Source organism: Symphodus melops (genome assembly GCF_947650265.1).
Source record: "Symphodus melops genome assembly, chromosome: 10".
NCBI lineage: Eukaryota > Metazoa > Chordata > Actinopteri > Labriformes > Labridae > Symphodus > Symphodus melops.
In genome coordinates, this window is record NC_136700.1 from 26,929,953 (window position 1) to 26,941,859 (window position 11,907).

The 11,907-nt window shown below is 41.8% G+C and overlaps 1 protein-coding gene and 1 long non-coding RNA gene across 2 annotated transcripts; both read left to right on the plus strand.

Annotated features, from left to right (window-relative positions):
* Positions 1 to 569: 569 nt before the first annotated feature.
* Positions 570 to 1,639, plus strand: LOC306830847. Its single transcript, XR_013780021.1, has 3 exons — positions 570 to 612; positions 716 to 811; positions 1,520 to 1,639. It is a non-coding gene; the product is annotated as an uncharacterized lncRNA (long non-coding RNA).
* A 2,114-nt stretch (positions 1,640 to 3,753) lies between these two features.
* Positions 3,754 to 4,793, plus strand: LOC306830972 (dynein regulatory complex subunit 4-like). The gene is made up of 3 exons (XM_079354770.1): positions 3,754 to 3,978; positions 4,053 to 4,262; positions 4,641 to 4,793. Exons 1-3 carry the CDS (start codon positions 3,916 to 3,918, stop codon positions 4,686 to 4,688), a joined length of 321 nt encoding a protein of 106 aa, XP_079210896.1. The 5' UTR covers positions 3,754 to 3,915; the 3' UTR covers positions 4,689 to 4,793.
* The last annotated feature ends 7,114 nt before the right edge of the window (positions 4,794 to 11,907 follow it).

Here is an 11,907-nt window from a genome sequence, read left to right on the forward strand (position 1 = left end):
ACTCGCTTGCTTTGTTACCTTGTTTCATGAATTAAAGTCCACTTGATTCATTGTTGTTGATCATGCCATTGATTTATTTTCATCCATTTAGTTCTCCATTCACTTGTTTCACAGATCAACATCACCACAGGCAACCGTGCTTTCCCTGAGCGTTAGCGGTCCAAAACTGTTTTGCCCTTCCGGGTGGAACACCTGACCAGTAACAAAGCTTCCTACCTTATATAGAAATGTGGGACACCCGTTAATTGACGCACACACATACACATACACACACACACACACACACACACACACACACACACACACACCCTGCATATTGTGTTAATAATCTGCTCCTACACACGTGAATCTCATTTCAATTTACATTTCAGAATGATTCCTTATTGTTATTTATTTTCTATTTACCATAATCGTATTATATTATTATACAATATAGTTCCCTTTAATTTTGTTTAAAATAAAGAAGAAGCATTTTTCAAGAGACGCCGTTGCCATGACAACGCCCATTCGTTTATCGCAGTTAACAGAGTCGTGAAGCTGCAGCTCGTACTTTCCGCTGATTTAAATACCGTGATTTAAAGTGACAACAAGGATCCACGAAGCCGCAGGATGGTGAGAAAAACTCGAGAAGTTACAGAAATAGCGTTTACAATGTGCTAGCTTAGCATCAGTCAGAGTCAGCTAACGGTTAGCTGCTCTGTGTTTCATTTTGCAGCCACCGAAGAAAGCTGAACGCAAGAAGAAAGCCTCCAAGGGAAAACAGTCCGCGGTGGTGGACGGACTTTCAACCAAAGAGATGTCCAAAGATCAGGTCAGAGCTGTTGCTGCTGCTGCATGCTAAGCTAACGTTAGCATCTTCTTCAGAGTTAGGTTTTAAAGAGTTGCATGAAACGCCAAACTCCTCTCTCTGCAGCTTCTTTCAGTCCTTTCACACTGACTTCATCTCTCTGCAGCTTCTAAAGATGCTTTAAGTCACACTTTGTAAAAGTATCACGCACACTTGAAATCTTCACTTAAAGAAAGCAGACACCTTGAGGAATTTAGGTATCTATCATTTGTTGGTCACAGTCACAAGTTAGAATGAGCAGACTGAACTGAATTCAGCTCCTTGTAAGCTGAGCAAAGAACGCTGATGATGTCCTGACAGAAACAGGAACCATCCTGTGTCTTTGTAGAAAATACAGCAGATTAGATTTGGATATACTTCATTTCACTCCTGAGGGTAATTCTGTTTACACACACACACACACACACACTCTCTGGTGCCTTGCTCGAGGGCACCTCAGCAGTTAGGGTTAGATGCAGCTGTGATAGTGGAAGGTTCATGTGGGGAGAAGAGAACTTGATTATTTGTCTTTATTGAACCCGTGCAGATGTGAACTTCTGCAGCTCCACGGTTCATTGTGAACAGATCCCAGAACTTCCCTCTGAGCTTCACACTCTCAGTATTTGTAGTCTGCTCTGATTGGCCGCCTCTCTCTCTCTCTCTCCCCCCCCCCCCCCCCCCCCCCCCCCGCAGCTGGAGGAGCACATCATTCGCCTCCGGGAGGAGCTGGACAGAGAGCGGGAGGAGAGGATCTACTCCCAGCTGGAGAGGGACAAGGAACAGGCATCCTGGGAAATCTCCAAGAGGAGACTGGAGGAGGTGGAGGCGAGGCTGAGGGTCAGACGGAGGGAGAAGGAGGAGGCGAAGGAGCGCCACCGGGTGGAGATCAATGTGAGCTGCACAGACCGACACACAGTTGAGCTACATGTGATTCCACCATCTTTGAGTGTGTTTGGAGTCTGAACAGGCAACCAGTACATTTCTTTAAACAGGAAGTAACGTCACATCAAAGTCGCTGTTTTCAGTTCATTCCACCAGGAGATCCTTACTTAATTTCAAAATAAAAGCAGGGTTGAATCAGACAGCAAAGTGAAGCAAGAAAGCACAACCTTTCAAAATAAAATCACTAACAATGGAATTATTCAGGATTAATTGTTGAAATTCAGCGGGGGGGGGATGAATAATTTGACAGAGCCTGATTGCCTCGGTTATGATGCACGCCACGTGAACAGAGGCGATGGCTGCAGGTTCGAATCCAAACAGCTGTTTACGCAGCATGGTCTCTTGTTACCGCTCCTTTCAAAGAGGTGAGTCCTTAACGTCACACCTGAACGCCGCCCCCTTCAGGTGCACAAGCAGAAGCTGAAGCACGTCCGGGCCGAACAGCACGCCATCGTGTCAGGCCTGAAGGTGGACGCCGTCACGGCCGCCTCGCTGATCCAGAACCAGAACACGCAGACGGAGGTGGGTCTGCGGGGGGAGCTGAGCGGCCTGCGGGCCAGCGACAGGAAGAAGCAGTTAGACGACGAAAACCGCATCAAGGAGCTCAAACTGGTGAGGCGGCGTTTTGTTTGTCACGCTTTGGTTCCTGCGGCGTGTTGTATTTCTGAAGGTGTCGTCTCTCCGTGTCCGGACAGAAGCATCAGGTGGAGCTGATGGAGCTGAACAACGACTACCAGCGGAGGATCACAGGTGAACCAGCACACATCCTGTTTTCTGAGCTGGGAACAAAAACCCCGGCCTGTCTCGTCAAACCGTCCCCGTGTTTTTCTCCAAACAGACATGGCGGTGAACTTTCACGAGAAAAGGCAGCGTGCGCTGGACGAGCACGAGAAAGAGAAGAGCGAGGAGATCCAGGAGGTGGACGAGCGATGGAAAAGTCGCGTCGCCACTCAGGTGGAGGATCAGGACCGAGAGCGTAAACAGGCCGTCCTCATCTTCTCCGAGATTCAGGAGAAACGGCGCCTGCTGCTGCAACACAAGGTGACACAAAGGCATCACGCCGCCCAACACGCCGCCCACGCCACACGCTCTCATCTCCCACAATCCACCACGGACTCTTATCTATTAGAATCCAGCAGCATGGGACCAGGAGCAGCGGGTCAGGGTGCTCCTCCTGTCTCAAGTCTCTGATTTTAGCACAGAAGGCTTTCTACTTACAGACACGCCCCCTTTTCCACTGAGGATCATTCTGATTGGACACTGCAGTAGTGTTGTAGTAAGCCTCCACTTTGTATCGACGAGGAGGCCCCGCCCCCTGATAATCTGAGAAGCTGTGGGACAGAGTGTGTGGTCCTGCAGGAGGAGACACTGTGTGTGTGTGTGTGTGTGTGTGTGTGTGTGTGTGTGTGTGTGTGTGTGTGTGTGTGTGTGTGTGTGTGTGTGTGTGTGTGTGTGTGTGTGTGTGTGTGTGTGTGTGTGTGTGTGTGTGTGTGTGTGTGTGTGTGTGTGGTCCTGCAGGAGGAGACACCGTGTGTGTGTGTGTGTGTGTGTGTGGTCCTGCAGGAGGAGACACCGTGTGTGTGTGTGTGTGTGTGTGGTCCTTTAGGAGGAGACACCGTGTGTGTGTGTGTGTGTGTGTGTGTGTGTGTGTGTGTGTGTGTGTGGTCCTTTAGGAGGAGCAGGAGCAGCTGAAGAAGGAGGTGCACAGAGAGGAGAGTGTGTGTGTGTGTGTGGTCCTGCAGGAGAAGACACTGTGTGTGTGTGTGTGTGTGTGTGGTCCTTTAGGAGGAGCAGGAGCAGCTGAAGAAGGAGGTGCACAGAGAGGAGAGGGAGCTGGCAGCAGACAGGCAGGAGAAGGATGGTCTGCAGACGGCTCTGCAGGAGTCCCAGCAGAAGCTCCCACAGCTCCAGAAGCATCTGGAAAAACTGGACAAGGACTGGAGCCAGATCATGGTACGTTCACTGCACCAACCAACAGCCACCTGGGGGAGGGGCTACTGCCCTTTGTGATGTCATGAAGGGGAGGGGCTACTGCCCTTTGTGATGTCATGAAGGGGAGGGGCTACTGCCCTTTGTGATGTCATGAAGTGGTTTCAAAGTAAGGCTGCTGATGTGTGTGACAGAAAAGTAGAGGGCGAGTGAAGGTCATGGAAAAGGAGCTGGATGAGCTGGACATGGAGAAGCTGGAGCTAGAGCTGACCGTCCAGAAGGTAACCACACTCACCACTTTTCCCTTCACGCCGCCTGCCAGCTCTCTGTAAAGGAGCCTTTTGTTTTCCGGCAGGTTGAGCAGGAGCGCGACGAGCTGAAGAGGAAGCAGACGGCGGCCTTACTGGATGCACAGCAGCAGGCCGGGCTGAAGACGATGTTGCTGGAGAGGAAGGTGGAGGTGCTGAGGAACACTCTGGAGAAGAAGAAGGCTCAGCTGTGCGCCATACTCTCCGTCCCCAACATCGAGCCAACTGCAGCCAGCCATGCTGCAGACACACTCAAGGTACGAGTTCAAAGCTCCATTTGACTCTGAGCCTGAAGGTTTCAGAGGACGAGCCTCCTGTACGGTCCAAGGCTCTGAGCCTGAAGGTTTCAGAGGACGAGCCTCCTGTACGGTCCAAGGCTCTGAGTCTGAAGGTTTCAGAGGACGAGCTTCCTGTACGGTCCAAGGCTCTGAGTCACTGGATGTGCTAATATTGGAAGATTGTTTGGGTTGGTGAATGAATCGGTTGAGGTGTAAACGAAAGATAAGGTCTGCGTCTCTTCCTGGCTCCGAGTCGCTCCGAGAAGGATCCTGAATCTCTTCTGGGATGTTTGAAGTTCTCTGGATGTTTGTGAACATCCGAACCCTAACCTGTCATGTTTCTGATTCTCCTTTCAGCCACACGGGGGCGCTGTTGATCCAGGCTCAGCTTTAATGGATGACTGATTTCTTCGTTTCATTATTTTATTACTCTACGTTTAACGATGACTCAGCAGTTTTACACAAAGAGGAAGAATGAAAATAAAGTCTGAGATATAAATATGATTTAAATATATTTGTCTATTATTGTAAAATATTTTACTCTAAATAATAAATACATACTAATTTAAGTGCCATAACTATTATTATTATTATTGCCTTTTATTTAGAACAAAAATATAAACACAGAATTTAATAAAATAAAACTAAATAAGTTTAACAGGTGTGTTAAAATACTTTGACATACTTCACCAAAATATCCATCCTTTTATTTACATTTTTTGATACGTGTTACATGTTTATTATATTTTCCTTTTTTATATTTTATTTTAGAGCTTGTTTTATTTTTGTAGTCTGTTGCGCTGATGTCACTTCCTGTTTTTCCGTGCCACTCAGACACTCAGAAAGTCCATACAAACATAAAATACATTTCATATTTTTTATTTTGATTACATTTTTTTTATCGGTATTATTAAATTATATCAAAGTATTGATTTTTAAATTGATTTCATAAATGTCATTTTATTTGAATAAATCCATTAATTAAATAAAATTCTATTTCATTGAACTTGTAGTGAAAATGTAAATTTCATTCAGGAGTCAAACGTTAGGAGTGATCACAGAAACTGTTGGAACATATTTGCTCTGAGTGTGTTCAATGACATTTAAAGTAAAGTACTTTGTAGCACGGTGTTTTCTCTTCATATTTATAGGACATTAAAGGTCCCATATTTGATCTTTTTAGAGTTACTATATCTATCAAAGATGTCAAATACTCTACAAAGTGTTGGGCGTCCTCCACGGGCATGAAGGTCCTATTGCAGGTAAGAGAAGTTCATCACCTGCTGTAGTTAACTAGTCTACTATTTCCTAGAACTCAGAGGGCGACCTCCTTTCCCACCTCTAGTCTAATATTTCTTATAAGATCGCAGCTCAAAATAAAATCATCTAACACCCAGCCAAGGAGGAAGGGTCCATCTGAGCGCTGCCAGGATGATCTAAATACCCGTCCCCTAGGATAATTAGGTACCAAGCCCTTAACAGCTCCCCCTCTACTGTCGCTGCTTCGTGCTATGAGCTGTGAACATCTGTTTCTTTGTTCAGTGTGCCGTAGTGCGATGGGTCAGTGCTGACCTCCGAGGCTCACGGGCCGTCGGGAAGAAACCCAATCAAAACAGGAGGATTTCACAAGAACATGTTAAACATACAGCACAGATGAAATCCCATCAACCCACAGTGCAAACCTGCAGTGCATTAAAAAAAGCACGAAACAATAACAATAAACATGACAATTAAATAAAAAATAAAAAAAAGGCATTTTATGGCATTTATTGGAAATTGTCATTAAAAAAAAATCTGACAAAATCTTTTGAAACTCCAATACAAAACAGATTTTTGCTGCCGCCGAGGAGACGGGAAAAACCATAGATCCTATACATATATTATGTGTATGGTTTTTCCCATAGTTTTTTCCCGTCTCCTCTTTTTTTTTTTTTTTTTTTTTCCTTCAACTTTATTGAAAATTTCAACATACACAAAAAGACACAACAAACTCTTAAAAGGATGAGCAACAATAGCTAAATATACAGAACAAGTACATTCAAAAACGTCAGTCAAGACTAGGGGGGATTAAGTGCAAATTAATTAAAGGAGCAGACAACAAAACTGGAGCAATGTAAAAAGGAAAACAAATTACAAACAGCAACAACGAGGAGGGCCAGGAATCAAAACAAACAGAATTTAGACAAATCAGCTCCAATCTTCCTAGCAATCCTGCTAGATTTAACTTTTTTCAGGGACAAGTAAAAATATTTGAAATCATTCATAAACCAGTCAAAGGAGGGTTTGCTATTTCTCCACTTACTACAGTGAATATGATATTTACACATGAGTAAAATAACGTTTACCATGTCAGTAACAGAAGGCTTTAGATTATCCATGAAATAAACAATACTGAAAAAATCAAAAGAAGGAATATCGTCAATTTTTAGCGATAACCAGCTTCTAATGTTGACCCAAAATATTTGAGACACAGGACAGAGTACAAACAAGTGTTCTAAGGTCTCTTCAGATTCACCACAGAAAGCACAGGAAGGGTTCACCTCCAAATTAAACCTTTTTTGAAGAAAAGTAGCAGTTGGATAGATCTGGTGAATTAATTTAAAATGGGTTTCTTTCACTTTAGGGAGAACAGGCATCTTAATATATTTGGAATGTGCTTTAGACAGAACAGAAAGTTCAATTTTCTCTGGAAACCTAGTAAGCGGCCCTCTGTGGCAATCATGGAAAAAACGAGATTTTAGGATATTCCGAATAACTTTGTTATTACATTTTCTATCACACAAGTCACACCCATCAATCATCAATTTTGGTAACACAGCCTTAACATTAGCGTACATTAAGGTGTTCTTGATTATCTGGATTAATGGTAAGGGAATCGCTTTAGAAATTTTACTAAATATACGAAGACCGCAAGTAAAGTTAAACTTGTTAACAAAGGATGTGTGGTCTATTAAGTCACCATTTGAATTCAATAAATCAGTAACAAACATAATATTTCTCTCAACCCAATCATTCTTGAATACGGATTTTCTATTGATCGTGATTACCCTATTGTTCCACAGAGTTGAACAGTGAGGAGAAAAGTTATGAGTAAATATCTTTTTCCAAAAATGGAGAACCTGACGGTGGAAATTAGACAGTTTTAGTGGAATTTTGAACACTTCAAAATCACATTTTAAAAGAAAGTCTAAAGCGCCTATTTTACTAAACAAAGATCTAGGAATATGAAACCACATAGAGTTTGGTTGGGACAAAAAGGACTTAATCCAATTGATTTTAAACGTGCCAACTAGTGATTGAAAATCAAGAGCATTGACACCACCCTTATCATAGTCTTTAACAAGCTGGGACCTTTTAATGTAGTGAGTCTTGTTTCTCCATATGAACTGAAAAATCACTGAATTAGCTTTATTAATATTGTTGGAGGAAATATACAGGGAGTGGCATGGATAAATAAGTTTCGAGATACCTTCTGCTTTAGATAAAATAACCCTGCCAAAAATAGTAAGGTCTCTGGACAGCCAATGACTAAGAGACTTTCTTGTATCTGATATCCGGTTGGACACATTCATGTCTTCTCTTCTAAGAAGGTTCTTTGTTAATGTTATTCCCAGGTATTTTACTTCTGATACCACTTTAATGGAAGCAATTGTCGTTTCAGAACTTGTATGTATGGGAAGTAGTTCACATTTATTTATGTTAAGGGATAAGCCTGAAGCATTTGAAAAATCTGAGATTGTATTGAGTGTTTTATCAACCATTGATTTATCTTTTAGAAAAATAGATGTGTCGTCTGCAAATTGACTTATTTTAAATTCTTTGTCGAAGATTGAAATAGCTTGTATTTCGGGAGAAAATTGAATAAGAATAGTTAAAAGCTGAGTTGCTAAAATGAAAAGCTTAGGAGAGATAGGGCAGCCCTGTCTTATGCCTCGAAGAACCTTAAATCTCGGGGTCATCCCAGGGTTCAGGGAAACACAGCTGTATATGTCAGTATAGAGCATCTTAATGATGCTACAGAACTTGTCTTCAAAACCTAAAAAGTTTAACGCTTTCAACAGAAAGGGCTGTTCAATGCTATCAAAGGCCTTGTAGAAATCTAGAAATAACACATAACTTTCTGTACTAATAAAATGGTTGTAGTCTAACATATCAAGTATCAGTCTGGTGTGGTTATGAATATTTCTACCCTTTACAAAAGCGGACTGACATTCATCGACTAACTCAGTTAAAACCCCATCTAAACGGTTAGAGTATACATGTGCTAATAATTTATAATCATTGCATAACAAGGTTATTGGCCTCCAGTTGTCCAGTAGAAGTGTATTCTTATTAGGTTTTGGGATGAGGGTGATAAGCCCCTGCTTCATAGTTGGTGACAGATGCCCAGATGATATACAGTCTATAAAAGCATTGTACAACATCTCTCTGATATCTTTCCAAAACAATATATAAAATTCAACGGTTAAACCATCAACACCTGGTGACTTCCCTTTAGACATCCGCAAAATTGCATCATCTAATTCTTCTATTTTGAGATCATCCTCCAACGCAAACTTAAAATCGGCATCCATCACTTTCTTATGTTCATTTATTCTTTGAAAAAGTGGAGCACAGCTTTCTTCTGAAAAATTGGATTTGTATAAATTACTGTAAAAATCTCCTATTTCTTTCTCAACTTGGTCTTTAGTGTCTATAATGACATCATTGATGTTTAACTTCCGAATTTTCTTTTTTGCTTGTCTGTGCTTTTCCAGATTAAAAAAATATGAAGAATTTTTTTCACCTTCCTCGAACCAACGAGCTCTAGAACGTACAAAAGCCCCTTTTGCTTTTTCCAAGTATAAATTATCCAAGTCAGATTGGAGGCTATTTAACTTGACACGTTCTTCCATTGATAGATCTTTTTTCTGACATAAATTGTTTATTTCACTTATCAACACCTGTTGTTTTTCTTTCTTAAGTTTTGAGATATATTTACTTGTTTTGATTGCAGACTCTTTAGTTTTAAATTTAAACCACTCCCATTTACTAACAGAGGACATTTCCATTTCAGAAATGTCTTGAGCTAACTTTATGACCTCATTGCAAAAAACTTGATCATCAAGAAGACTGTTATTAAATTTCCATATAGGGTGAAGGTCAGACTCGGTACTACACAATTTTTCCCGTCTCCTCGGCAGCAGCGAAAATCAGGATTGCGTGCTGTAATGACGTCAGTTAAAAAAACCTCGCGGGGAGGCACTCGTGAGTGTGACTGAATAAAGCCGGCTTCTTAAAGAACATGTTGTTGTTTCTACTTGTATTTGTGAATCTTTATTCACTTGAACAAAGTCAGATCCACCTGATGACGTCACACATCGACCTCTGTTACCGTTCCTTTGAGCTGTTTGACCTCACTTTGGGATCCCTAACCACTTCCTGTTTCTGTGCCTAACTTTGTACATCTACTAGAAGGGCCTTACTGTATTTCAAAATAAAAGCACACAGCACGTTTTTCTGACAGTAAGTAAGCGAGTAAGTAAGTTTTCCTGAATATTTTCATTTTACTCTGTTTAAATCAGAACATACATTCAGTCAGAACTGGACGAGTTGTGGTCGTGAGAATTTCAGCAGAAAATGCAATAAAATACTAAAATTCATTCTTATGTTGAAATGTGTGCAAGGTAGAGAAGATTGTTGTCTTCATTATAAAATGTAGTTATATAACTAAATGTCACAATGCACATTTAGAATCTGTAATGGCAATTTTCCAATTTGTCCGTCCTTTTATTTGATTGCCATTAACAGGCAGGCAGGGATGAAGTTCTGACGCAGATGCAAATCATGACAGTCCAGTTGTAATTATTGTTGACTTGACGGTTTATTGTAGGGAATTGATGATGATAAAATGAGAACAAAACAAACCATTTTCCATTGGTTTTTCTTAGTGCTGGTGGTAACATGAGTGCTGGTCTGACGTGATTGCTGGTCTGACGTGATTGCTGGTCTGTGGTGATTGCTGGTCTGACGTGAGTGCTGGTCTGACGTGATTGCTGGTCTGTGGTGATTGCTGGTCTGTGGTGATTGCTGGTCTGGTGAGAACTGTTTGTGCTCCCCCTACCTGTTCCCTCCCCTTCCTGTCACCTATGCTCCTATATAAACACCCCCGTGCCTTCAGTGTCCCTAGTGGAAAATAATATACAAGAAATATTTAAACTAAATAACATGCCAATAACAATAAACACAAAATGGCTCCTACACACCGGCCCCTAATTGTTTTAAATAAATAAACAATTACAATAACAAAAAGTTAAAGGAGCTATAAACAGTACATTTTTCCTTTTTTTTTTTTTAACATCTTTTCAAACAAGCATGTACTATGTGTTGGCATGTAATCTTCTGCAGTGATTCTTCACCGTACATTTCTTCCTTTTAGTGTTTTCATCTTTTAGGGCCAGAGGTTCTAGAACATAGCACCTGTTGGGATCTGGTCTTTACCACCAGTCCTTGTTGTTACAGCTTCTTGGAGCAGACAAATCTTTGTTATTGGTCTTTCCAATATGCTGCTCTTTGTCTGTAATTTAACTGTGTGCACCAAACCATGTGCATCTGATTTAGTCTCCAGGATTCTGCCCAGTAACCAGGAACCTCGTGGTGCAGTGGAATCAACCACCACAACTATGTCACCTGGAGAGAAGCTTCTTCTTTCTTTAGACCATCGTTGTCTTTCTTGAATTAATGGCAAGTATTCCTGTATCCACCGTTTCCAGAAGAGATCTGCCATATACTGCACCTGCCTCCATCTGCGCTTAATGTATAGATCCTGCTTTACGAAGAGTCCAGGTGGTAGTACTGGCTTGGTTTTCAACAGAAGAAGATGATTTGGGGTGAGTGCTTCCAGGTCCATTGGATCGTCAGAAATTTTGGTTATGGGTCTATCATTTAATATCGCTTCAACTTCACAAATGAAAGTCTGCAGTCCTTCATCGTCAAGAATTTGTTGATTAAGAACAGAGCGCATCACATGTCGAACCATGCGGATCAGTCTTTCCCAAACACCGCCGTGATGGGATCCTGCTGGGGGATTAAAGCACCACCTTATCCCACGCTGAAGCATAGCACTATGGATCTTGTCCTGGTTCAAGCCATTCAATGCTTCCCTCAATTCTCTTTCTGCTCCCACAAAATTTGTGCCATTGTCTGATCTTAATGTTGAAATTTGACCTCGTCGACAGATGAATCTTCTTAATGCATGGATACAAGAATCTGTGTCAAGTGTATGTGCAACTTCAAGGTGTACTGCCCTGCTTGCCATGCAGGTGAAGATCACACCATACCGTTTCACAAGACTTCGTCCTCTTTTGATTTCTATTGGACCAAAGTAGTCCACTCCTACATCTGTGAATGGAGGCTTATCTGGCAGAATCCTCTCGAGGGGCAAATCTGCCATTTTTTGTTGTCCAATTCTTCCTCGCTGTCTTTTACACACAACACAATCTGTTATGATTTTTCTTGCAGCAGAGTTTGCTTTGATAATCCAGTATTTTTTGTGGAGGCGAGCCAACATATGATTTCTTCCTGCATGGCCTAGTTGTTCATGGATATGTCTCAACAACAGAGTGGATATGTGAAGGTCTTTTGT